Raw genomic sequence first — 27,267 nt, 5'->3', positions numbered from 1 at the left:
TAATTCATTATTTCCTATGGAGTTGTCCAGACTTTTGAGAGAGAACTTCAATGACTCCTTCTGCTCATAAAGGTCATTTATCTAGATGAGTGATCTCATGGATGGAATTTATTTCTTCATGTGACTAAAAGCAAAGTATGAAAGTGATGCCAAAATACCGGACTCCCGTCAAAGGTCATAAAGCCTAAAATTTCAAATACCGTTTCTGATAACTCCCCTAACTTCTAAGCAGCTCCGAGTGGAAACAACCCGAGGAGAGCGGAGTTTCCTCAGCACCATCCCTGGGCAATCCGTAGGCATCAGACCCAGAGTGGGAACAACACAGCTGGAAGCAAAGACGCAAAAATGTCCCAGCGCTGTGGGTAGTTGCACTCACGAGCTCTGCCAGATTGGAGGACGGAGTCTGAGAGCCAAGAAGAGACCAAGGCAGAAGCTGGGGTCCCAAATCTGAAAGCCCACTTCATATTCACTCTGACAATATCCTGACCGTTGGGACAGGTGACACAGTTAACCCACTGTCACTGGGGGCTTCCTGAACCCTTAAGACATCCTGCCTAATCTCCCTGGAGACCATGCACAAGTGACTGACTTCGGGGTGGCGCCGAGACCCGGGGACAAGCTCTCGTGTCAAGAGGCTAGCTCTGAGGGACCAAACTTACAACTGATCAATAGGTTAACAAGCTGGTTGGGGGCAGGGTCCCAATTGCTCTGCTGCTCATGCCTCCTTCAAGTGGGCCCACATCTCCCTCCTCCAGGCCTGTGGAATCCAGTTTGAAGTGCTCTCTCTCACTGGCCATCCCTCAGACAGGCCCTCCCACTGCCTAACCTTTGCCCTTTCTAATTGCCCTGATCTCATCCCAACCTCCATGGCTATGTTTAAAGTCCACCTCTGGGGGAACACACCGACTGAGTGTTCCAGATAATCCCCTTTCCAGTCCTGCTTGACATCTGGCCAGCAGGCTGTGGGCCTGGACTTCCTGGGACACTGGCTGGGGTTTGAGGAAGGACCTCAGTACCTACCTGGCTTCAGGATGAAGCTGGCCACCGGCTTCTTGATCTTGTGGCTTAGCCTGGGAGGTGGCCTGGCTCAGAGTGACACGAGCCCTGAGGCTGAGGAGTCCTATTCAGACTGGGGCCTTCGGCACATCAGGGGCAGCTTTGAATCTGTCAACAGCTACTTCGATTCCTTTCTGGAGCTGCTGGGAGGGAAAAATGGAGTCTGTCAGTACAGATGCCGATATGGTGAGTGCATGCGAGGCCTCCCCTGGTGGGCCTGTGGGCAGCTGGAGCGGGGGCCCAGCCTGGCAGGCTCTTCTCCCCGTCAGCCACCTCCTAAGTCGGCTTGCCAGACCCAGCGAATAAAAACATAGGACTCCCAGGGAAATTTGATTTTCAAATAAACACCAAAGTTTGTTAATATATTTGAAATACTTGGGACACACTCAGGCTGACAAATTATTGCTTGTTTATCTGAAATACAAATTTCACTGAGCTGCCTGTACTTTTTCTAGCAAACTTACTCCAGGGAGCCTTGTTCCCCGGGGCGCTTTAATGAGTTTGTTGTGAGGCCAGTTCTGAGGAACAGGAAGCAAGGGTGGGGGGGCGGGGGGAGAAGATGAGGGGTCTTTGGGAGGAGTTCCTAGGGATGAACACTGGAGATGAGCATTCGGAGACAATTCCGCCAGCGGGTGAAACAGCCTCCTCAGCCACGCCGTGACGGTCTCCCTCATGCAGTTCACACCTTCCCTCCAGCTCTGTCAGTCTCTGACGGGCGTCAGTGTGTCCGACCCTCCCGGGAGGGCAGTCCCCGCGGCCACTGCCTCCCTCAGCAATGGCAGGCCTGCAGGGGTAGGGAGGCCTTGCAGCCAAACGTCTCTGCCCACCGTGGGTCGGGCCCTGAGCAGGCCTCGCACTGTCCCTCAGGCCTGATGTCCGAGGTACAACTGCGAACGGGTAGGAGCCCCACGTTGCCGGAGTTGTAAAGAGGGCACCTGGGAGCCAGGGTGCACATGTAGTTGCCAAGAGTCGTCCCTGGCGTCAGGTCTCCCTTCTCTGCACCGGGGGGACGTGTAAGGGCAGCAGAAAGCGGGGCCCTGGACCTCTCAGCCGGGAGGCAGGGGTGACTTCAAACGCGGCTGAGCAGGTTTTCGAAAGATACACAGCTTCACATAGCATTCGTTTTATGGCTTTGTTTATCAAATATTTCATCATCAGATTGGATGAAAATGGTGAGTCAGTCTAGCCTAGCAGGAAACCATTTGAGAAATATTTTCTCCAAACACTCAGCAGATAAAGCTCAGCTTCAAGAGAGAGACTCAAAAAAGCTGCTTAATTGCTGGACTCACCCAATCAGTCCCGCTCACTCCCTTCCACCTTCGAGCCAGGGACAGCACTTCCTTACGAAGCACAAGTGACTCAAAGACAATGGGTCATCCTTGCAGCACAACCAAAAGTCTCGCAGGACACACGTCTTAACCACATACAGTTATGGTGAACAAAAGAGCTGCATCTTCTCTGCGAAGATCCCATAGGGTCAAAAGCTGTCTTTGCTGGGACCCCCTGGGCCCGTCGCCCCATCTTTGTTCAAGGTGGGTTGGGCAAATGCGGAGGTGCCTTGTCACTGGACTGTGCTCACCCAGTTTGCATCCGTGGTACAGGAAGGAGGAAACGCACTCCTCGTATTGAATAAATACAGGTGGCGTTTTCCTTCCTAGAGGCAATAAGAGACTTAAGTCTGTGGTTTAGCAAATACAGAACCACAGGAATTTTTCTTAGGAAAACAAGAATCAAACCTTCTCCTTCCTTCTCTAGCAAAATAGCATTAAAAGATTTCAGCAAAATTTGGTTGTAAGCCTCTCCCTGGACAGGGTCAGCAGTCACTGTTGGGGGATGGGGGATAGTCAACAAAGACATTGCAGGAAGGCAAATAACTCCACTCACTTTGAAAACAGAGCCCATGAGGAGGGGCCTGAAAAACACGTAGGAAATACGGGGTTAAGCCTTATTACCTTTGGAACTCAGGGGAGCCGAGGACCTGGAGGCTGTGGCCAAACAGTACAAAATATCTTCTCCGGTTGACCGTCAATCAAGCAATCTTTGGAACAGATAATTCCTAATAATTAACTGGGTCTCTGTCCTTTCTCAGTTTGCTTTGTGATACATTTCTGGTGCATAATGCTTCTCTCTTTAAAGCAGTGGTTCTCAAACTCCCCTGTGCTTTGAACCATCTGGTGGGCTTGTTTAAAAAGACGGCTGCCCGCCACCACCCCCTTCCCCCCTCCTCGCCTCCCCGGTTTCTGATTGGGTAGGGCGGTAGGTCAGGGGTGTGGCCAGAGAATTTGCATTTCTAAGAGTTCCCAGGTGATTCTGACGCTGCTGGTCCTGAGACCACACTTCTGAGGGGGAAAAAAAAAATCTGCTTTGAAGGCTGCAATTTTTTGTCAGAGGAAATAATTTAGCAACAAGCAGTCTACAAGAAAAAATTTCTATTTGATAGGTACTTAACCACTACTTAAAACCATAGTTCTCTATCTTGGCCCTGCACTTAACAAGCACCTGGGGGGTTTTCAAAACTCCTGCTGCCCAAACCAATTTAATCAGAATCTCTGCGGGTTGGAGACATCAGTATTTTTAATGTTTCCCAGGTGATTACCAAGTGCAGTCAAGGTATGCAGCGCTATTTTAAGAGGTCATTCTTGGAGAACTTCAGCCCATGGGTTGTTCAGACAGGTGAACAACAACATTGTGTCAACATTGATTTCCCCACTACTTAGATCTATAGCACTTGTTTTCTTGTCAACACACAAAATCTGTAATTGCCAAGGATCGGGCTATCAATATAATGAGATTCAGCAGGTATCAATAACAGATGTAACCCAACTGCTATAAGGGGTCTGCGCTAATGTGAACAAGATTCCCTCTCCCACCCCCAGGGATTCTGATCCAGTAGGTCTGTGGTAGGACTCTGGAACTGTACAGGTGGTTCTTGAACCAGACTGAGAAATAACTAGTAATGGAAAAATCATGGGTTTGAACTGGGGGTGGGCATGTGTGAATTCCATTGCTGGTGACCTTGGGCAAGTTACCTAACTCTCTCAACCTGTGTTGACTCATGTTTTTTTTTTTTTTTTTTTAAGATTTTATTTATTTATTTGACAGAGAGACAGCAAGAGAGGGAACACAAGCAGGGGGAGCGGAAGAGGGAGAAACAGGCTTCCCGCGGAGCAGGGAGCCCAAGTGGAGCAGGGAGCCCGATGCGGGGCTCAATCCCAGGACCCCGGGATCATGACCTGAGCCGAAGGCAGATGCTTAACGACTGAGCCATCCAGGCGCCCCTGTTAACTCATGTTTATAAATAATGTTAATAACACCTACCTTACAACCTACAAGGTTGTTATAAGAATTAAAGAGAATATATAGAAAGAATTAGTGCTATGTATGGAGCATGGCAGATACCAAATAAATTTTATAAACCTTATGAGAAAGATGGTCTGGTGAACAGGTTAATTATGCATTCAGATTCTTCCTGTTCTCTTTCAACATAAACTTAAAAAACACAGAAATCCCAGCGGCTGGACAACACCCTCTCAGCTTCTGGAAGAAATCATCGAATGATGATCTAAGTGTTCTGTGCCTTTATGAAGGTCTCTGGATGAGGGTATTTGGAGGAGAGTTTCTGTGTCTTGTAAATCACGATTGAAGATACTGTCCACATTCACACTTTGATAAAAGGACCTCATGAGGAATTTCTTCTTGGGTTTAGTTCTAGAAAAAGTATCTCTAAACATCAGTCTTCTTTTTTCAAGAGGGCTTTTATCTGTGTAAAATCTAGAGCAAAGTTTTATGAACCTGTGAATTTGTATATTTTTCCAGGGAAAGGATTCACCGCCTTCATCAGATTCTTAAGGGGATCCATAGCCCAAGAAAAGGAAACAGCCACTGGTTTAGAGGCAAAGATTGTTCTCGTGCTAGGGTGACCCCATGTCCCAGTCTGCTGGGGACCGAGGGAAGAGGCAGGGTGGGAGTGGGGATTCCTGGGATATGGACTTCCAGTACCAACACAGGGGCAGTCCCAGGCAAACCAGGACAAGTTGGTCATCCTCCCTCCTGCAGTGACTTAATCAGTTTTAGTGACTGAAATAGAGTTTATTGCTTCAGTAAAATTGTCGTAGTTCTGCTTTGTTCCCTTGGTGTTTCTCATGCTATATTTGAGTGTTTCTGGAAGGATATACATTTATTTTTTTTAAAGATTTATTTATTTATTTGAGAGAGAGCATGCTCACTCGAGAGCGTGCATGAGCCAGGGAGGGGTGGAGGGCGAGAGAGAGAGAAACTCAAGCAGACTCCCTGCTGAGTGTGGAGCCCAATTCGGGGCTCATCCTACCACCCTGAGATCATGACCTGAGCGGAAATCAAGAGTCAGACGCTTAACTGACTGAGCCACCCAGGTGCCCCTAGAAGGATATACATTTCAAATGAAGTACTTTGATTCTAGATTTCTGGTGGAGCACAGCTTCTGCAGGAGCCAGCTGGGTGGGGAGAAGAGACACACCCTCCGGGGAAGACGTAACCCTTGACCTGGGTCATAAAGCCCAGAAGTTTTTACGGTGCTTTTCAGTGACAAACCTGAGAGGGAAAAAAGGTTGGGTCCAGGAGGTAGTGTGCATGCCCTGTGGCAGAACTCGGCTTTCATGGCTAACCCTCCTCCTAAATCTCCCTTGTTTGTCTTTTAAGTGTCTGACGTGTTTTATGGTGTTTCACTTTGTTCAGAAGGTTTTCATTTTCATGAGATCAAGTCTGTCAGTCTTTTTCTTTATGGCTTCTGAATGTTGTGTCTTGCTTAGAAAGCCATCCTCACATCACAATTATAACAACCTTCTGCTAGTATTTTTTGGGAAAGCAGCCATAGCTAAAATGTAATGAATGACTCTTGCTGTGTTCCAATTGAACTTTTTTATGGACACTAAAATTTGAACTTCAGATAATTTTCACATGACACAAAATATTATCCTTGTTTTGACTCCCCCCTACACACCATTTAAAAATATAAAAACAATTTTTAGCTGGCAGGCTATACAAAAACAGGCAATGGGCTGGTCTTGGCCATCATTTGCCAACCTGTGAACTAGAGGACCAAGTGGTCATCCTCCCACTCCTGTAAATAGCCAAAACCAGAAAATAAAATTAATCTGTGGACACAGTACATTATGAGTGCCTAGACTCAAAACATCAAACTGTAAAGACTCAATGCAACTCAAAACAACTCTATCAGTTGAGGATATAGTAAATTACTTCTGCCCAGACTCAAACCATCACCCTTTTACTTAGAACTTTTCTTTCAAGCTTCATTCCTAAATGTAATTCCTACAGCTATCATTAACTATTAAATACGAAAGAAAGAAAGAAAGAAAGAAAGAAAGAAAGAAAGAAAGAAAGAAAGAAAGAAAGAAGAAAAAGAAAGAAAGAAATCACCATAGCAGGACAGGTAGGAAGTGTCTGGAGTTGGCATTCCATTAGCTTTCAAACTGGGATATCAGAATTTTATCTTCTGATAAAAAAGGTAGAGGGTAACCCCAGGAAACTGCACTGCGTCTGCTGCAAAAGCTCTTTATCAACAAAATTATTAAAGAGAGAGGTTTTATCCCAAAATTTACACATTTGTTTCTTCCTGAAAAATTTCCCCCCTAATTTCTTTTAAGTTAATATGTGTAGGACATTTGTAAAAGAACAATCCAGGGGCACCTGGGTGGCTCAGTTCGTTGGGCGTCTGCCTTTGGCTCAGGTCGTGATCCCAGGGTCCTGGGACCGAGCCCCACATTGGGCTCCCTGCTTGGCGGTGAGTCTGTTTCTCCCTCCTCCTCTGCACCTCCACCTGCTTGTGCACTCTTTCTCTCTCTCTCTCAAATAAAATGTTTAAAAAAAATAGAACAATCCAAAGAAAAAATAAAATCACCATAATCATCTTACCTACAAGAGACAATTCACATTTAATCTATGGCATAGTGTGATTATTTTCATATGTGTAATTTGATTGCTAACACTATTTAATACATTTTACCCATTCTCTCTCTGTCTCTCACACACACACACACACAAATGTGCACACACGTGCACACACAGAGTAGATTAGTACCATATCAATGGTAGGTTACCTTTCTCAAGAACTTTGGAAAGTCATGTAGGGATTACTGGTGGGCTGGCAGACTCCATCAATAAGCACAGTTCCTCTCCATTACAAATAAGAAATGTTGGGTAAAAAGAAAACATTAAAAAAAATACATCCTCGAGTTAGAACGGAATAAAGGGAAACCAGTTCCAGTTGAAGGGGAAGAGCAGTGCCAAAGTGGTGAGTAGGGGCTGATGCTAAAAACCTTGGAGTTTTTAGTCAGGTACATATGTAGACTCTATGGGCTAAGGAATGGGTTTTAATATTAAGACAAAGAGGGGCACCTGTGTGGCTCAGTCAGTTAAGCATTTGCCTTTGGCTCAGGTCATGATCCCAGGGTCTTGGGATTGAGCCCCACATAGGGCTCCCTGCTCAGTAGGGGGCCTGCTTCTCCCTCTCTCTCTCTCTGCCCCTCCCCCCGCTCATGCTCTTTCTCTCTCTTTCAAACAAATAATCTTTTTTTTTTTAAAGATTTTTATTTATTTATTTGAGACAGAGAGAATGAGAGAGACAGAGAGCACATGAGAGGGGAGAGGGTCAGAGGGAGAAGCAGACTCCCCACCGAGCAGGGAGCCCGATGCGGGACTCGATCCAGGGACTCCAGGATCATGACCTGAGCCGAAGGCAGTCGCTTAACCAACTGAGCCACCCAGGCGCCCCTAAATAATCTTTTTAAAAAACTATTAAAAAATACTCATACAAAGAGAGGAAGAATAACTTCACTGTAAGAATTGGGAATTTGGAACTGAACAGTCTGTATAAAGCTTAGAGCCTGAGGAGCTGCCCAGTCTGTTTATTTTATTTTATTTTATTTTATTTTTAAAAGATTTTATTTATTTATCAGAGAGAGAGAGCAAGCACAAGCAGGGGGAGCAGCAGAGGCAGAGGGAGAAGCAGACTCCTTGCCAAGCAAGGAGCCCAATGTAGGACTTGATCCCAGGACCCCGTGATCATGACCTGAGCTGAAGGCAGATGCTTAACTGACTGAGCCACCCAGGCATCCCTGACCAGTCTATTTAAATGGATTGGAAAAGATCTATCCAATATTCCAAGAAAGTAACAGGGATGATATCCATCCCGCTGGGGCTGAGGCTTGTAGGCGAAATAAAGAACACCCACCAAAAAAAATCACTACTCCAAACATATTCTGTTCTCAGGTGAGGAATTTGAACTTACACAGTTGGCCTGGTATGAGTTCCAAGCTGAAAAATTAACATAAATACTAGTGTTTATAGAATCTTAAGACTCCTGGAACCACAGCAAAGGTAATTGAGGAACCACTCTTTACTACATGACCCGGGGCCCAGCAATTCCTTTAGAAAAACAAGCCCTTCTGAAGTTGAAGTCTTACTAAACTATTATACACCACGTGGAAAAATAATCGAACTTCAGGGAGACTCAGCAGACGTTAAAAAATGACTTAGCATCCCAAAGACTGGAGACCATAAAATAATATAACAAGAATATTTGAGATTATTAAGGAAATAAAAGAAGGACTAGAAAACATAATAAAAAAAAAGAACAGTGAAAACCAACATACAGATTTAAAAGAAGAATCAAATAGGATTCCAAGAAGTGAAAATTATAGCCATTGAAAGAAAAAACTCAGTGGATGGGTTAAATAGCAGATTAGTGAACCTAGAGAGAATTGGTGAAATGGAAAATAGATTTGATGGACTGGTCAAATTGAGTGCAGAGAGAGAAAAAAGATGGAAAATATAAAAGAGAGGTTAAGATATATAAAGGACAGAGTTAAGAAGATTCATCATTCAGTAATATGAGGCCCAGGAGGAGAAATTAAGGAGAATGAGGAAAGGAAAACATTCAGACAGGGGCTATGTGTTCCAGAAGTGAAGGAAACCAGGCCTTCAGATCGTTCCAACCAGGAGAAGAATAGTGAAACTGAGGACATGAAGAAATTGGAACCCTTGTGCATTCCTTGTGGGAATTTAAAATGGTGCAGCTGCTGAAGAACACAGTTGGATAATTTCCCCAAAAGTTTAGCATTGCTTTACTAAATGACCCAGCAATTCCACTCCTTAGGTGTATGTACCCAAAAGAATTGAAAACAGATATTCAAACAAATATTTGCACACCATTGTTCACAGCTGCACTCTTCACAATAGCCAAGAGATGAAAACAACCAAAATGTCCATCAATGGATGGATGAATAAACAAATTGTGGTATATCCAGAGAATGGAATAGTATTCAGCCATAAAAAGAACAAAGTACTGATAGATGCTACAACACAGATGAGCCATGAAAATATTATGTTAAGTGAAAGAAGGCAGTCACAAAATGATACATATTATATGATTCCACTTATTCAAATATCCAGAAAAGGTAAATCCCTAGAGACAAAGCAGATTAGTGGTTGCCAGGGGTTGGAAGGAGGAGAGAATATGTTTAATGGGCATTTGGTCTCCTTTGGAGGGTGATGAAAATGTTTTGAAAGTAGACAGAGGCAATGGTTGCACAACATTATGAATGTATTGAATGCCCCTAAACTGTGCACTTTAGATGAAAATGCGAATTTCACCTAAAAAAACAAAAAGAAAGAAAGTAGACAGACTTCATCAAAATTAAAAACTTTGGCTATTCAAAGAATACCAACACGAAAGTGAAAGAAGGGACTCCTGGGTGGCTCAGTCGGTTAAGTGTCTGCCTTCAGCTCTGGTCACGATCCCAGGGTCCTAGGATTGAGTCCTACATTGGGCTTCTTGCTCAGTGGGGAGCCGGCTTCTCCCTCTCCCTCTGACTGTCGCTCCCCCTGCTCATGCTCTCTCTCTCTCCCCTGCCCTCTTTCTGGCAAATAAATAAATAAATAAATAAATCCTAAAAAGAAGAAAGAAAGAAAGGAAGGAAGGAAGGAAGGAAGGAAGGAAGGGAGAGAGAGAGAGAGAGAGAGAGAGAGAAAGAAAGAAAGAAAGAAAGAAAGAAAGAAAGAAAGAAAGAAAGAAAGAAAGAAAGAAAGAAAGAAAGAAAGAAAGAAAAAGACAAGCCACAGAATGGGAGAAAGTATTTGGGAAGAAGACATATGAGTGACCAATAAACACAGGAAAAGACAATCAACATAATTAGTTATTAGGGAAATACAAATCAAAATGACCATGAGATACCACTTTACATTCATTAGGATGGCTGTAATCAAAAAGACAGATTATAGGGTGCCTGGTGGCTCAGATGGTTAAGCATCTGCCTTCGGCTCAGGTCGTGATCCCAGGGTCCTGGGATCGAGAACCGCATCGGGCTCTCTGCTCCTCGGGAGCCTGCTTCTCCCTCTGCCTCTCTGTCTCTCATGAATAAATAAATAAAATCTTAAAAAAGAAAAAAAAGACAGATTATAACAAGTGGGGGAGAGGATGTGGAGAAATTAGAACCTTTATACATTGCTGTGGAGAATGTAAAATTGTGCCATCACTTTGGAAAATAGTCTGGTAGCTCCTCAAAATGTTAAACAGAGTTAGCATATGACCCAGAAGTTTTATTCCTCTGGGGAAATGCAAACATATTGTCCACACAAAATAATGTTTGTAGTAGCATTTTTCATAATAGCCAAAAAGTGGGAAAAACCTAAATGTTCATCACACTTACTGACAATAAAAAAAATGAAATACTGATCCATGCTATAACATGGATGAACCTTGAAAACATGATGCTCAGTGAAAGAAGCAGACAGAAAAGGCCACATATTGTATGATTTCATTTATGTGAAATGTCCAGAATAGGCAAATTTATAGAGACAGAAAGGTGGTTAGTGGTTGTCTAGGGCTGATAGATAACCTCATCTTGGAAGAAACATACTTCCACTTCTGCCATATTCTCTAGGTCACATAGACCAACCCTGGGACAACACACAAGGGCACGAACACCAAGAGACGGGGATTGCTGGGGGCCATCTTGAACCATGATCTCATATACACGTCATACTACAGAAACAAAAACCAAACAGTGGCAGAGACTGCTTAGTGTCCCCTATTATCCTCCCCCTTTTCTATAGTAATAAACCCCTCCTCCCCAATTTTAAGCTGGGCTCATGGATGCCTCCATTGAAAGAAGACTTCAATTCCTAGCCCACTTTTACAACTAGGTATTGCTGTTTGATTAAGGTCTGGCCAAAGGAAAATAAGAGGAAGTGATGTGTGTATCATTCCAGAGTGTGTTTATTAAAGAGTGGGCTATGACCCACTACTTCCTTTTATCCTGCTGCTTGCAGTATGAATGTATTGCCTGAAGCTCCATCTTGAACCATGAGAGCCAGGGTTGCATTCTAGGGCTGGTAGAGCAGAGGGCTAGAAGTAGCCTGGGTTCCAGAAAAGTGCAGATTTGCCATATGAGCCTTATGATCCTTAATTCTGGATTATGATATATTCTGTTTTGTTTAAGCATCTGAATAATACAATATGTAGGGGATAGAATAAATATATGGTGAAAATTATAATACTCTATTAAAGGACATAAAGGAAGACCCAAGTAAATAGACAACTGTATTATACCCACGTTTGGGAAGATAGAATATTCTAAGAAAAATCAGCTGTCTCCAGATTAATCTATAAAGACAATGTATTTTCAATAAGAATCCTGTACTGTCTCTTGTAGAATTTACTAAGTTGACTCTAAAATTCAATTGTAAGACAATAGGTCCAAAAATAGTCAAAACTATTTTTAAGGATAATAAGGGAGGGCTTTAAAGCATAGACTTAGTATCTAAAAATTAAAACAGGGGAGTGCCAAGGGGACTTCAACTGTACTTGTAACATTTAATTAAACCAAAAAATATGGATAGCAAGTTTGGCTATGTTAACATTTATTATGTTTGTGTAGTGGGTACATGGGTGTTGTTTTCTCTGGCTTTTCTTCAGTTTTGAAATATTTCATAATATCAAATAATTAAAAATGAAATACCTTGTAGGAGAAGGTGAAAGAAATGCTATGTGCCTCACTCTGAGGATTAATTCTTAGCTTATTTCCTCAGTCTTATGCTCTGTCTTGCATCTCTTAAAAACGGGCAAAGGAATATGGTGGAAGAACATGGGCTTTGGAGACATAAAACAAGAAATCTGGATTTATATGCTACTTACCCCACTCAGTGCATGACTTAGGCAAGTCACACGCCTCTCAGTCCCATTTTCCTTAGCTGGGTAACAGGAAAATATTCACTGTTACGACTGTCCTGCAAGCTTCTCTTTACCTGTGATGACTACCATTGATAACATGGACGAAGCTTCTCTCTACAGAATTGCAAGATTATAAAATAACTCAAAAGCCATGTAGCCATGTAGCAGAAACCAGATCGTTTCTGCTTAGTTCTATGATACAAAGTTTCAAACACTGCATGGTGATGTTTTCTTTGCTCTTTGATCAATAATGCTTTGCTTACATTTATGGAATCTTACAAAATTTCCTTCAAGTTATTCTGAAAAAATTTTGAGGTACTGTTAAAGTTCTGATTTGTTAAGTGTGTGATCAGGTAATGTTCTGCTTTGTCTTACAGTGGATGAAGGAGTAAGACACCTTGAGTTTATTTTATTTTAGAGAGAGAACATGTGCGTGAGCTGGAGGAGGGGCAGAGGGAGAGGAAGAGAATCTCAAGCAGGCTCCCCACTGAGCTTGGAGCCCGACGTGGGGCTCAATCTCATGACCCTGAGATCATGACCTGAGACTGAAATCATGAATCAGAGGCTTAACCGACTGAGCCACCCAGGTGCCCAAGGACACCTTGAGTTTTAGTTCTGTTTTGCCATGGACCTCACCTCCAAAGTCATGCACTTAAGAAACATTAGAGAAAGGCCTGTATTGTTATATACTTCCCTCTTAAGACCGCCTTTGCTGCATCCCAAAGGTTCTGAGCTGTGGTATTTTCATTTTCATTTGTTTCCATGAATTTTTTAAAATTCTTCTTTAATTTCCTGGTTGACCCATTCATTCTTTAGTAGTTTGCTATTTAACCTCCATATATTTGTGTTCCTCTCTTCATCCTCACCAACATCTGTCATTTCCTGACTTATTGTTATAGTCATTCTGACTGGTGTGAGGTGGTATCTCATTGCTGTTTTGATTTGTATTTCCCTGATGACAAGTGATGTTGAGCATTTTTTCATGTATCTGTTGGCCATTTGTACGTCTTCTTTGGAGAAATGTCTGTTCATGTCTTCTGCCCATTTCTTGACTGGGTTATTTGTTCTTTGGGTGTTGAGTTTGATAAGTTCTTTATAGATTTTGGATACTAGCCCTTTATCTGATAAGACATTTGCAAATATCTTCTCCCATTCTGTTGGTTGTCTTTTACTTTTATCGACTGTTTCCTTTGCGGTGTAAAAGCTTTTTATCTTGATGAAGTTCGTTTTTGATTTTGTTTCTCTTGCCTTTGAAGACGTGTCTAGCATGAAGTTGCTGCGGCTGAGGTCACAGAGGTTGCTGCCTGTGTTCTCCTCTAGGATTTTGATGGATTCCTGTCTCACATTTAGGTCTTTCATCCATTTTGAGTTTATTTTTATATGGTATAAGAAAATGGTCCAGTTTCATTCTTCTACATGTGGCTGTCCAATTTTCCCAACACCATTTGTTGAAAAGACTGTCTTTTTACCATTGGATAGTCTTTCCTGCTTTGTCAAGGATTAGTTGACCATAGAGTTGAGGATCCATTTCTGGGTTCTCTATTCTGTTCCATTGATCTATGTGTCTGTTTTTGTGCCAGTACCATACTGTCTTGATCATGACAGCTTTGTAATAGAGCTGGAAGTCCAGGATTGTAAAATTGTAAATATTTATGCCCCTAACTTGGGAGCAGCCAATTGTATAAACCAATTAATAACAAAATTAAAGGAACACACTGATAATAATACAATAATAGTAGGGGACTTTAACACCCCACTCAAGCAATGGACAGATCATCTAAGCAGAAGATCAACAGGAAACAAGGGCTTTGAATGACACACTGGACCAGATGGACTTCATAGATATATTCAGAGCATTCTATCCTAAAGCAACAGAATATACATTCTTCTTGAGTGTACATGGAACATTCTCCAGAATAGATCACATACTGGGTCACAAATCAGGTCTCAACTGGTACCAAAAGATTGGGATTATTCCCTGCATATTTTAGATCACAGTGCTTTAAAACTTGAACTCTATCACACTCGACTCCCACTGTTGGTGGGAATGCAAACTGGTGCAGCCACTCTGGAAAACATGAAAGTTCCTCAAAAAGTTAAAAATAGAGCTACGCTATGAACCAGCAATTGCAGTACTAGGTATTTATCCAAAGGATACAAACATAGTGATTCAAAGGGGCACATGCACCCCAATGTTTATAGCAGCAATGTCCACAATAGCTAAACTATGGAAAGACCCCAGATGTCCATCAACAGATGAATGGATAAAGAAGTTGTGGTATTATATATACACAATGGAATATTACTCCACCATCAAAAAATTGAAATCTTACCATTTGCAATGAAGTGAACTGAACTAGAGGGTATTATGCTTAGTAAAATAAGTCAGTCAGAGAAAGACAAATATCATATGATCTCACTCATATGTGGAATTTAAGAAACAAAACAGATGATCATAGGGAAAGGGAGGGGAAAATCAAACAAGACGAAATAAGAGAGGAAGACAAACCATAAGAGACTCTTTTTTTTTTTTTTCATAAGAGACTCTTAACTACAGGAAACAAACTGAGGTTGTTGGAGGTGGAGGGTAATAGGGATGATGGGCATTAAGGAGGGCACGTGATGTACTGAGCACTGAGTGTTATAGGCAACTGATGAATCACTGAACTCTACCTCTGAGACTAATAATACACTGTATGTTAATTAATTGATTTTAAATAAAAGAAAAGAATAAAAAATAAAAATTAGAAAAGAAAAAAATAAAAACAAAACAAAACATTAGAATCGTTAGTAAATGAATGCTCATAAAATTCTTTGAGATTAGGAGAAAAATGCCAAACTAGTCTGAAGATTGTTACCCTTTTATGACATTATCATCATCACCATCACCATCAATTACCACCTAATTGGGATGTGAATGATGACTTTTAAAGGAAAAATTGAATATGCTTTTAGATAATTTTTATTTGATGCATGTTCCCAAATGCTTCATTTCTAAATATTTCTTTCTGCTTCTTTCCTCTCTTTCTCCTGCTAGGAAAGGCACCCATGCCCAGACCTGGCTACAAGCCTCAGGAGCCCAACGGCTGCAGCTCCTATTTCCTGGGTCTTAAGGTACCAGAAAGTGTACGTACCACCATCATTATTTTCTTAGTTGATTGGTTTTAACTAAGGCAAGTCCAAGAGTTATCCCTGATGGGAGTGATCATTTATGGAATATGGCTGAGCAGTAAAATTGCTTTAAATTGGAGGGATGCCTGGGTGGCTCGGTCGGTTAGGCATCTGCCTTTGGCTCAGGTCGTGATCTGAAGGTCCTGGGATCAAGTCCCGCTCAGCAGAGAGCCTGCTTCTCCCTCTCCCTCTGCCTGCTGCTCCCCCTGCTTGTGCTCTCTCTCTCTCTCTCTCTCTGACAAATAAATAAATGAGATCTTAAAAAAAATTGGATACAGAGTAAGGGAGATAATTTTCAAAGAAAGTATCTGATTTCCTTTTATCCGAGGCAGCGCTCCCTCAGATAAGACTTTATGTGGTGAACTTTAAAATCACCACTGCAAGTATCCGCCAAATCGTAGGGGATCAAACATCACTTCATATGAAATCTGACAAGTCTGACTTATTTAAATTTAGTGAGACTTTTCCCATGATGTGCTGGAGCCTTTGGCACTGACCAGTGAAGACTTTGGCAAGTGGTTGAGATCAAGCTGGTAGCATCAAACCAGCTATGCTGAGAGCACTAAGACCATAGTATTCTACACATACCCACCCACATACAGGCATCCAGCCCCCCCACACCCCCCAATCTAACCGCTGGCTCAACATTTCTCTTCCTACTGCTGGCCGTTTCTCAAACCACTGGCCTCCCCTGAAAACAAGTAATAAACTGATTGACTTTAAGACCTCTTGGAGGCCCTTTTATCTTTTTTACTTCAGAAAAGAGGTGTTATGTAAAAGGTGGGTAGAGGGATTTCACATTTCGGTTAAGCGTCTGCCTTCGGCTCAGGTCATGATCCCAGGGTCCTGGGATTGCGCCCTTCAGCGGGGAGTCTGCTTCTCCCTCTCCCTCTGCTGCTCCTCCTGCTTATGCTCTCTCTCTCTCTCAGATAAATAAATAAAATCTTTAAAAACAAAATGCTGCCCACCAATGTGGCATTTTTGTACAAATTGGGAAAATGTCCCCTTGCCTCTTCCATTTGTCAGAAATTTATCCTAATGTACTGAGGAGAGGAGAGGAAATTTGCCATTTGCTAGACATTTTTCTTTTTTTTTTTAACAGATTTATTTATCTGTTTGCCAGAGAGAGAGAGCAAGAGAGCGAGAGGAGGAGCATTAGGGAGAGGGAGAGAGAATCTAAAGCAGACTCGTGCTAAATGCAGAGCCCAACAAGGGGCTGGATCCCACGACCCTGGGATCATAACCTGCGCCAAGACCAAGAGTCAGACGCTTAACCAACTACACCACCCAGGCGCCCTGGCTAGACATTTTTCTTAATAAATATACAAATCTGTGATGTCTTGTGGGGAGGTGCCCCCTTTGATAGGATGCTTTTGCGCACTGCACAACCTGCACAACCATGGGCCCAGCCTTGTCCACAGTCATCAGTATGTGCATGGACACAGAGGAAAGGCAATCTTTTCAAATATATATTTATATTAGAGAAATCCCCCTTTTTGGCAAATATACTCGATACCAATTTAGTAACTATGGAAGTGGTATTGAAACCTCTATGGAAATGTACAAATGGTTGGAAATGAAGATGGACACATTAATGCTTCAGCAAGGCTTGACTTGTGAACAATTTTTTCTCTTCCTCGTTCTTGAAACCTCCCCCTCCCCATCACTGTTTTTCTGTAGAGCCCTTTGTTCTAGGAACTCAGTATGAATGTCGATGCTTAGTACCAAGACGAGGATGGCCGGCGCCAGCGCTTGAAGACATACGGGGCACAGCTGGTAGCACGAACCAGATTCCTCTTCAAACTGCCCCGATCCTGTATTTTCCTATAAAACCTTTCAGCCTCTTACCCCAGGACAGGCGTGTGATCTTGGAGGCGTGAGCCGGCTGCAGCCCCCTTTGCCTGGCAAAGGAATAAACCATGGCCCTTCGTTATCCCCAAACTCTGTCTTCACGTTACATATTTTGGGAGGGGTCAGTTTTCAACAACAGTAGGCACTCTATTTCGGGAATGATGTCATTTTGTTTGTTGGTACAAGTATTGTTTCGAACTGGTTCAAGAATTTCCAATTTAGTTGACTTGAATGATAGCAACTATACTCATTGAATTTTCAGTTACCTCTGCTGTGATGTGTGTTTAGTTGTAGGGATGAGGTACAAGTAAATGGAAGGAATCAGATGATAGGAATCTGCCTAGAAATGCAGGGCCCAGGCTGAAACCTTGTCTGATGAGTTACATTACCTCTTAATGTAACAATGTGTTTTCTTTTCTTTCTCTCAGAAGGGCATTTTAAACTATCAATGTCCATATTCTGCTTTAGGTGTCCTTGGAGTAAAAGTTCAAAGAAGGGACCACTTAAGGAGACCCAAGTGAAAAGGATCTATAATAGCTGATTAATCAATCAATCCCCACTTATACTGCGAAACCAGATTTCCAGTCTCCCCTTGGGTCCAAGTCTATGAACAGAAGAACCGCAAAAGATTCTAAGATGCTCTACCTATGTCTCGACGCCCCTGTTCCAGACTATTGCACAGACCACAGAACGATCACTCTCTGTAGTCATTCATTCCATCATGTCCCTGCCTTGCTCCAGAGTTTTTATTAATTCTTACCAGTTACTTTGCAAGTCAGGGCCATCCACTGACTTGCCTTTCTCTCTAATTAAAAAGTAATAAACAAACAAACAAATACAACCCTGCTAAGCCCTTAAAAGACTAAACAAACTGACTTGCTCACATATGATTTGCTCATATCTCGTTTCTTTACCTGCTACACCCTAAGTCTACCCTCATCACTAATAAGCCTCTCCAAAAAAACCCATGTAGAGTTATCAAACTCTAGATGTGGCATCCTATGAACCTCGTTACTCAGTTTATGCCACAACATTTGCAACTGTTTATAGGATGCTTAATACATGTCTGTGTGTGTGTGTATGTCAGATCTCGCTGTTGACTGCAGTCAGCCTGCGGTCGGGAACCACGCCTGCTAGAGCCCACCCTGTTCCCTGACACGTAACACACCTTTAAAACAGTGCTGTGTGGGATGGGTCCCTGATAAATGCTGGTGAACTCTTGATGAACTGAGGCTTAATTTTTCATACTTCTGAGCTTTCAGATCCTTGGCTCAAGCAAAATCTCCCATAGCATAGGTTTTAGTTGGATTTGGAAGCCCTGCAGCTCTACCTTCTTCACTAACCTTCTGATCTCTATTCTCATCCCTATAGTGGCCTGCGAATTTGAAAATTACTACCTCTAAAAGAAAAAGAGAAAATGGGCTATTCAGAGTTCATAAACTAATAACTGAACCATGATTGAAACTTAACATCCCGTGACTGTCAACCAGATGTGTTCTCCCGAGAGACTGGTGTTTTGGAATTGATCTGAATGTATAACAGGAATTTGAGGACTGGCTAGTTCATAACAAGGAGGGCAAGGTTGCCTAAGGTCCTTAGTCTAAACGTGGCGTTTTCTTCCTTCACTTTTCCCCAGATGGACTTGGGCATTCCAGCAATGACCAAGTGCTGCAACCAGCTGGACGTCTGTTATGATACTTGCGGTGCCAATAAGTATCGTTGTGACGCGAAATTCCGATGGTGTCTCCACTCTATCTGTTCTGACCTGAAGCGGAGTCTGGGCTTTGTCTCCAACGTGGAAGGTAGGTATCTTAAGGGCATCTGCGTGTGAGCAGGGAGTTCTGTTCCTGTTTTCATACAGAAATGTATCCAGAGCCCCTTTATGCAAAGGGACCATTAGAGCTCACTGAACTTCCTTTCTAGAACACTGTGACAAACATAAGAAGGGCGAAGGAAGATTCTGGGCATTCCTTCACTAAAGTTCTTGCTGTCCTGCCCAGGAGCTGCTGGCCACACTCCTGATGGACAGGCCACACCAAAGCCGTCCCAGAGATCTAAAAATCTGTCCTTTAAGACCGGAGAAAGAGTTGCCCAACTGGCTTTTGTTATGCATTCCACTATTAAATAATTTTCCATATCAGGAGTTATTCTGTATAGGACCACTTGGTTTGGTGTAAGCCCTTTTTCCCTTATTCTGTTCTCAGTTTGGCAAAGAATTTTTAAAAATCTATCTTTTTTGTATAAAGCTCTCTGTATACTTGAGGATAATTATTTTTAAACAACTGCTTAGCCACCCAGTTTCTAGCGCTGATTGTGTAATTTCTTTTCTCTAATTCACCTTAGGAAAAGCTTTAATCCTTTAGTTTCCAAAGCCAGAACATTACATCCAGGTATTAGCATTATATATCTTTAGATGGCAAAGTTTGACATTTAAGCTTATAAGGAGCTGGCCTCATGCCACTAGAATGTCAGCAGTAGAAAGAATCTTGGACTGTTTTCATAGATCAATGTCTAGAGTGTAGTCCTAAAGGGAATGTGTGAAGGCTTGAAAATATGAATAATTAATTAGGCCCCGTAAAAGGGAGTATTACACTATCTGTACCTACAAAAGGTGAATAAGTACCTGCTGCTAATCTAGGGTCAGGTCAAGTTACTTCCTCTAAGCAACGTTCTATTGATTCTTTCTCCTAAATATCTCTTTGATATACCACTTGCCTGATTACTGCAAGTTAATCAAATCTCTGGGTCCCATCCAATCTATTTTTCCCCAGAGGGACCAGATATATTTTTGTACCACATGAATCCAGTCATTTCCACCCTCTGTGTAAGTCCTTCAACTGGTTCCTCTTCCTTGGGATTAAATCCAAACTCCTTAGTATGATATATGTAGCCTTTTCTCATCCATTACCCTACCTCTCCAGCAGCATCATGCATATTTCTGATTTCTCTCCTGACTTCTGCCATTCCAAACTCCTTGGGTTGATGGACCATATCCTTCTGCCTCTATAGTTCCCTCTGCTTGGAACATTCTGATCATTTTTGTTGTTGTTGTTAAATAGATTTATTGAGATATAATTCACATACTATACAATTGAACAATTTAAATGCTTTTAAAATATGTTCAGAGAACTATGCAGTCAGCCCCACAATCAATTTTAGGACATTTTCAACACTCCAAAAGGAAATCCCATAGCCACGAGCAAGCCCACTCCACCTTTCCCCTACCCGGCCCTTGACAGCCATAAATCTTTCTACCTCTATTGATTTGCCTATTCTGGACATTTCATATAAATGGAATCATAAAATATGTGGTCTTCTGTGACTGGCTTCTTTAACTCAGCAAAGTTCATCCATGGGGTAGCATGTATCAGTATTTCATTCCTTTTTATTGCTAAACTATATTCCATTACATGGATATAATGTATTTTCTTTATTCACCAAATGAAGGACATTTGGGTTGTTTCCACCTTTTGTCTATTGTGAACAATTCTGGTATGAACATTGATGTATGGGTTTTTGTGGAGACATATTTTTTTCATTTCTCTTTAGTATATATCTAGGAGGGGAATTCTGGGTTATAATGGTAATTTTATGACAAACTGTTTTCCAAAACAGCTGTACTATTTTACATTCCCACCAGCAATGTATTAAAGTTCCAATTTCTCTACATCCTTACCAACCCTTGTTATTATCAGTTTTTTTTAAAGTTTATTTACTTAAGCAATCTCCACACCCAACATGGGGCTTGAACTCATGGCCCCGAGATCAAGAATCACATGCTCTTCCAATGAGCCAGTCAAGTGCCCCTCTGTCTTTTTAATTATAGACCTCAGTGAGTGTGAAATTGTATCTCATTGTGGTTTTGATTTGCATGTCCCTAATTGCTTATGATGAGCATCTTTTTATGTGCTTATTGGCCATTAAATATCTGCTTTGGAGAAATGTCTATTTGGATCCTTTGCCTCTTTTTAAGCTGGGTTACTTGTCTTTTTATTATTGAGTTGTAAGCTTTCTTTATATATTCTGGACACACATCCCTTATCAAATATAGATTTCACTAATATTTTCTCCCACTTTGTGGGGTTTTTTTACTTTCCTGATGAAATTACTTGTAATGCATAAGTTTTCCATTTTGATTAAGTGCAATTTATCTATTTTTTTCTTTTGTTGCTTATACTTTCGGTGTCATATGTAAGAAGGCTTTGCTTAACCCAAGGTCACAAAGATTTGCTCTTCTAAGAGTTTCTTCTTCTAAGAGTTTTGTTTTAGCTTATACATTTAGGTTTATGATCTACTTTTAGTTAATTTTTACATATGGTGTAAGAAAGAGGTCCAACTTCATTCTTCTGTGTGTGTATATACAGATGTTCCTGCATATTGCTGAAAGACTATTCTTCCTCACATTTAATTGTTTTTGCACCCTTATCAAAAATCAATTGAATATAAATGCAGTGTTTATTTCTATACCTTCAATTCTATTCCATTGATCTATGCCTGTGCCACACCGTCTTTATTACTGTGGTTTTGTGGTAAACTTTGAAATCGGGAAGTGTCCTTCAACTTTGTCCTTCTTTTTCCAAGAATGTTTTGGGTATTCTGGATGCTTTGCATTTCCATATGAATTTTAGGTTCAGCTTGTCGATTTCTGAAAGAAATGGCAGCTGGAATTTTGATAGGGCTTTTGTTAAATCTGTAGATCAATTTGAGGCATATTACCATCCTAACAAAATTATGTTTTCCGATCAATGAACATGAATTCTCCATTTACTTAGATTCTCTCTCTTTTTTTTTAAAGATTTTATTTATTTATTTGAGAGAGAGAGAATGAGAGAGAGCACATGAGAGGGGGGAGGGTCAGAGGGAGAAGCAGACTCCCTGCCGAGCAGGGAGCCCGATGTGGGACTCAATCCAGGGACTCCAGGATCATTACCTGAGCCGAAGGCAGTCGCTTAACCAACTGAGCCACCCAGGCGCCCTACTTAGATTTTCTTTAATTTCTTTCAACAATGTTTTATAGTTTTCAGAACACAAGTCTTACACTTCTTTTGTTTAATATATTCATAAGTATTAATTTATTCATTTTGTTATTATTGTAAATAAAATTTTCTTAATTTTATTTTATTAATAATGTACAAAAAATATATATGTATATGTATGTTGTATAAATATGTATACATATATATATACAACTGATTTTGCATATTGATCTATTATCCTGCAACCTTGCTCAACTCACTTATTAATTTTAATAGATTTTAGTGGATTCCTTAGGTTTTTCTATACACAAGATAATGCCGTCTACATATCATCTTCCTTTCCAATTTGGATGCCTTTTATGTATTCCTCTTGCCAGTTGTCCTGTCTAGAACTTCCAGTACAATATTGACTAGAAGTGGGGAGAGCAATGTAGAGAGCAAATAAACAAATGGTACCAAACAACCAAAGGGCCAAAGAAGAAATCAAAAGAGAAATTAAAAAAAAATATATTGAGGGGCACCTGAGTGGCTCAGTCAGTTAAGTGTCCAACTCTTTTTTTTTTTTTAAGATTTATTTATTTTTACTTTAGAGAGAGAGAGAAAGAGTGTGTGGGGGAGGGCTAGAGGGAGAGGGAGAGAGAGAATCCCAAGCAGACTCCCTGCCTTTCACAGAGCCTGAGGTGGGGCTTGATCTTGATCCTGAGATCATGACCTGAGGCAAAATCAAGAGTTGGACACTTAATTGACTGAGCCACCCAGGCACCCCAGCATCTGTCTCTTGATTTTGGCTAGGTCATGATCTATCTCAGAGTCATGAGATTGAGCCCTTCATCGGGTTCTGCACTTAGCGGAGAGTCTGCTTGAGATTCTTTCCCTCTGCCCCTCCCCCTGCTCTCTCTCTCTAAAACAATAAATCTTTTTTAAAAATATTGAGATGAATGAAAATACAACATACCTAAACTTATGAGATGCAGCAAAAATAGTTCTAAGAGGGAAATTCACAGCCATAAATGCCTATATCAAGAAAAAAAAGAAAGATCTTGAACAAACTCTAGCTGTACACCTCAAGGAATTAGAAAAAGAAAAGCAATGGAGCCCAAAGTTAGTAGAAGAAAGGGAATAACAAAGATCAGAGCAGAAATAAATGAAATGAAGGCTAAAATAACAATAGAAAAGATAAATGAAAGTAGGAGCTTTTTTTAAAAAGATGAACAAAATAGGCAAACCTGTAGCTAGACTCACTAAGAAAAAAAGAGAACTCAAATAAATAAAATCAGAAATGGAAGATGAGACATTTCAACTGATACCACAGAAATACAAAGGATCACAAGAGACTACTATGAATAATTATATGCTAACAAGTTGGACAACGGAGGAGAAATGGGTAAATTCCTAGAAACACACAACCTACCAAGACTGAATAATGAAAAAGTAGAATCTGAATAGACTGATCATTAGTAAGGTGATCGAGTTAGCAATCAAAAAATCTTCCAACAAATGAAAAAGATGGACTTTTAAAGTGGCTTCAACATTTAAAGAATTAATCATCCATTTAAATGGCTTCAACCTTTAAAAAAATTAATACCAATCCTTCTCAAACTCTTCCAAAAAATAGAAGAGGAGGGAACACTTCCAAACTCACTCTATGAGGCCAGCATTACCCTCATACCCAAACTAGACAAGGACACCACAAGAAAAGAAAATTAGAGGTCAATATCCCTGATAAACATAGATGCAAAAATCTTCAACAGAATTTTAGCAGACCTAACTCAAAAATACATTAAAAGGATTGTACATCATAATCAAGTGGGATTTATTCAAGGGATGTAAGAATGGTTCAACTTCAGCAAACCAGACAATGTGATACACCACATTAACAAAATGAAGGATAAATATCATATAGTCATCTCAATAGATGCAGAAAAAGCATTTAATGAAATTCAATATCGATTTGTGGTAAAAAAAACTCTCAACACAATAGGTAGAGGGGAACATATCTCAACATAAGAAAGGCCATACATGACAAGCCCACAGCTAACATCATGCTTAATGGAGATAAGCTGAAAGCTTTCCCTCTATGATCAGGAATAAGACAAGAACACCCACTTTCACCACTTTTATTTCATATAGTATTGGAAGTATTCTAGCCAGAGCAATTAGGCAAAAAGAAGAAATAAAAGACATCGAAATTGAAATGGAAGGGGGGGAAATCGGTGGGGGAGACAAACCATGAGAGACGGTGGACTCTGAGAAACAAACTGAGGGTTCTAGAGGGGAGAGGGTGGGGGGATGGGTTAGCCTGGTGCTGGATATTAAAGAGGGCACATACTGAATGGAGCACTGGGTGTTATACACAAACAATGAATTATGGAACACTACATCAAAAACTAATGATGTAATGTATGGTGATTAACATAATAAAATTAAAAAAAATTTTAAATAAAAAAATGGAAGATGTAAAACTATTGCTATTTGCAGATGATGTGATATCATATATGTAAAACCCTAAAAACTCCACCAAAAAAACTGTTAGAACTAATAAATTCAGTAAAATCACAGGATACAAGATTAATATACAAAAATCAGTTTTGTTTCTATACACTAATAATGAATTATCAGAGAGAAAAATTTAAAAAATTTTCATTTACAATTGCATTGAAAGAATAAAATACCCAGGAATAAATTTAACCAAGGAGGTGAAAGACCTGTGCATTGAAAACTATAAGACATTGATGGAAGAATTGAGGATGACACAAATAAATGGAAAGATATTCTGTGATCACAGATTAAAAGAATTAATATTCTTAAAATGTGCATACTACCCAAAACAATCTACAGATTCAATGTAATCTCTATCAAAATTCTAATGGAAGGTGTTCTGAGATGCCTTCCCTAATAACTCTTACCCCCAGAGGGATAGAGAGTCTTTCTGTGGGTTCCCATACAACCTTGATTTCACTTCCATCATGGTGTAGTGTAACCATTTGTTTACCTATCCATCCTGTCTACCTCTTTGTCCAAACTGTGAGTACTTGGGAAGGGGTCACTTTGGTCTTTGTATCCCTGATGCCTAAGAGAATTATTGACCAACACACATGGTTTTTCAATGAGTGAATAGTTATTCATCCCACACTTGAACAGAGAAAGCTATAGGAAACAGAGTTATCTGAGGGAATATTCTGCAAAAATGGTAGAGTTTCCATGGAGTGAGCATAGTGGTATGGGAGATTCTGATTGCTAAACATGATTTTGACCTGGAGGCCCATAAAAGAAGGGTACCCCAAAGTATATTCTGCTTTATTAGATGGGATGGAAGCTTACGAAAAAGCTTCTCTTAAATGTATGTTTTTCTTTTTAATTCTGTATTTGGATTACTGCCTTTACTTTTCTCCAGATGTCATGTTATCCTTGGAATTACATTGCTTCTTAAAATTACTCAAACTACCTGAGGTAGTCTTGTATGTTAACCTTTTATTTCTCTTCATCTTTTTCAAGTAGCCTGTGATTCTCTGGCTGATACTGTGTTCAATACTGTATGGACCTTGGGCTGCCGACCTTTTATGAATAGCCAACGGGCAGCCTGCATCTGTGCGGAAGAGGAGAAGGCAGAGTTATGAGAAAGAGGTGATCCCTTCCTGGTTTTGAGTGACGCCGTGGCTGTCAGTCTCTGAGATGGTAGTGTGGCAGAGTGAGCAATCTCATCCTTGCTTCCAGAAGTTTGGATACCACAAAGCAAGAGAAAGAAAGCCTTGTTCTACAGCTGAGAAGTGAGTCCTGTCCTTTGAGGAGAATTGGAAAGAAGCCATGGAGTGATTTGAAGACTACTCTTCATTTGACAATGGTCTCCCCAACCAAGACATATTTGCCTGGCAATTCAGTTCTTAGTTTAAAGACTAAAATAAAGACTAAAATACTGGGATTCCTGGACTTGGTAATTATATTCATAAGTGAAGTTTTGCAGAGTCCAACCATGTGGGAGGCAAGGACTTTCCTCTGGTCCATGTTTCAGTTGCCAGTAAGCATCTCACATTTAATAAATTGTACTTTTTAGAAAAGAGATGAATGAATTCCATTATCACCAATGTGCTTCCATTTCACTTAGAAGAGAACAGAACCCTTCCTGGTAAGTTCCCCCAATGATAACCATCATTCCCACTGGTGCTGGAGAGATGAGAACAGGTGGGCAAAGTCAGAGACTTACCTGGTTAAGGCCAATGAAGGTGAGGTCAGATGGAGTTAGGTCTCTGAGGTTCAATTCTTTCCTCAATGAACTATTTCTGTTGATATTCCCAATTCCTAAGTGGTGTTAGTGTCATGTTAAGATCTGAGAAGCATGTGGTAAAAAATTGCCACTGAAGATAGCTAGGAAAAGTCCCTGAAATCTGAGGGGATGCAAATGGTCAATCCCTAAACTATGGTTCTCAACCCTGACTGCAGATTAGAATCACCAGAGGAGCATTAAAAAACAAAGAATCTCTGGGGGTGGTATCTACCTATTGGTGTTTTATAAATGCTCCCCACCTGATTCTGATGCACTGGGAAGGCTGAGGTCCACTAAGGTCAGGGATTGGAAAATGAAGCTCAAATCAGGCCTGACATCTGCTTCTGTGGAGTTTAACTGGACCACAACCATGTTCTCATTTGTTTATGGCCATTCCTGTGCTACAACCTCAGAGCTGAATAGTTGTGACAGACTGTTTGGCCAGAAAGCCTAAAATGTTTACCATTTGGCCCTTGACAGAAAAAGTTGGCCAATTGCTGACCTAGGTCATTCTGTCTTTTTCCTTCCTTTTGTCAATTTTCCTGGTTCCGTTAAGAATTGTTGATGATAGCCATTTCTAAGAAGAACAAGAAGAAAAACTGTTTCCTGATCTTATGTAAAGCCATAAAATTAATTGGCATATTAAGAAATTGGATTTAATTGCATATAAAATTCATCCCTGTGGTTTATATTTATTTCAATAAAATTTATTAAGCATCTACTTA

General features: G+C 40.9%; 1 protein-coding gene across 2 annotated transcripts; it reads left to right on the top strand.

The window, feature by feature from the left end:
• Positions 1 to 889: 889 nt before the first annotated feature.
• On the top strand, positions 890 to 27,258 carry PLA2G12B (phospholipase A2 group XIIB). 2 transcript variants are annotated; one of them, XM_045876226.2, is made up of 4 exons: positions 890 to 1,242; positions 15,321 to 15,409; positions 18,942 to 19,107; positions 25,777 to 27,258. In XM_045876226.2, exons 1-4 carry the CDS (start codon positions 1,032 to 1,034, stop codon positions 25,896 to 25,898), a joined length of 588 nt encoding a protein of 195 aa, XP_045732182.1. In that variant the 5' UTR covers positions 890 to 1,031; the 3' UTR covers positions 25,899 to 27,258. The 2 variants fall into 2 exon arrangements, with proteins under 2 accessions (XP_045732182.1, XP_045732183.1); XM_045876227.2 differs by having other exon boundaries at positions 1,032 to 1,242; positions 25,780 to 27,258.
• Positions 27,259 to 27,267: the final 9 nt, after the last annotated feature.

The sequence above is a fragment of the Mirounga angustirostris genome, unplaced genomic scaffold, assembly GCF_029215605.1.
Source record: "Mirounga angustirostris isolate CCGP_5_RB_7025 unplaced genomic scaffold, mMirAng1.0.hap1 SCAF_6, whole genome shotgun sequence".
Taxonomy (NCBI): domain Eukaryota; kingdom Metazoa; phylum Chordata; class Mammalia; order Carnivora; family Phocidae; genus Mirounga; species Mirounga angustirostris.
This window is presented reverse-complemented; position numbering and strand designations above follow the sequence as displayed.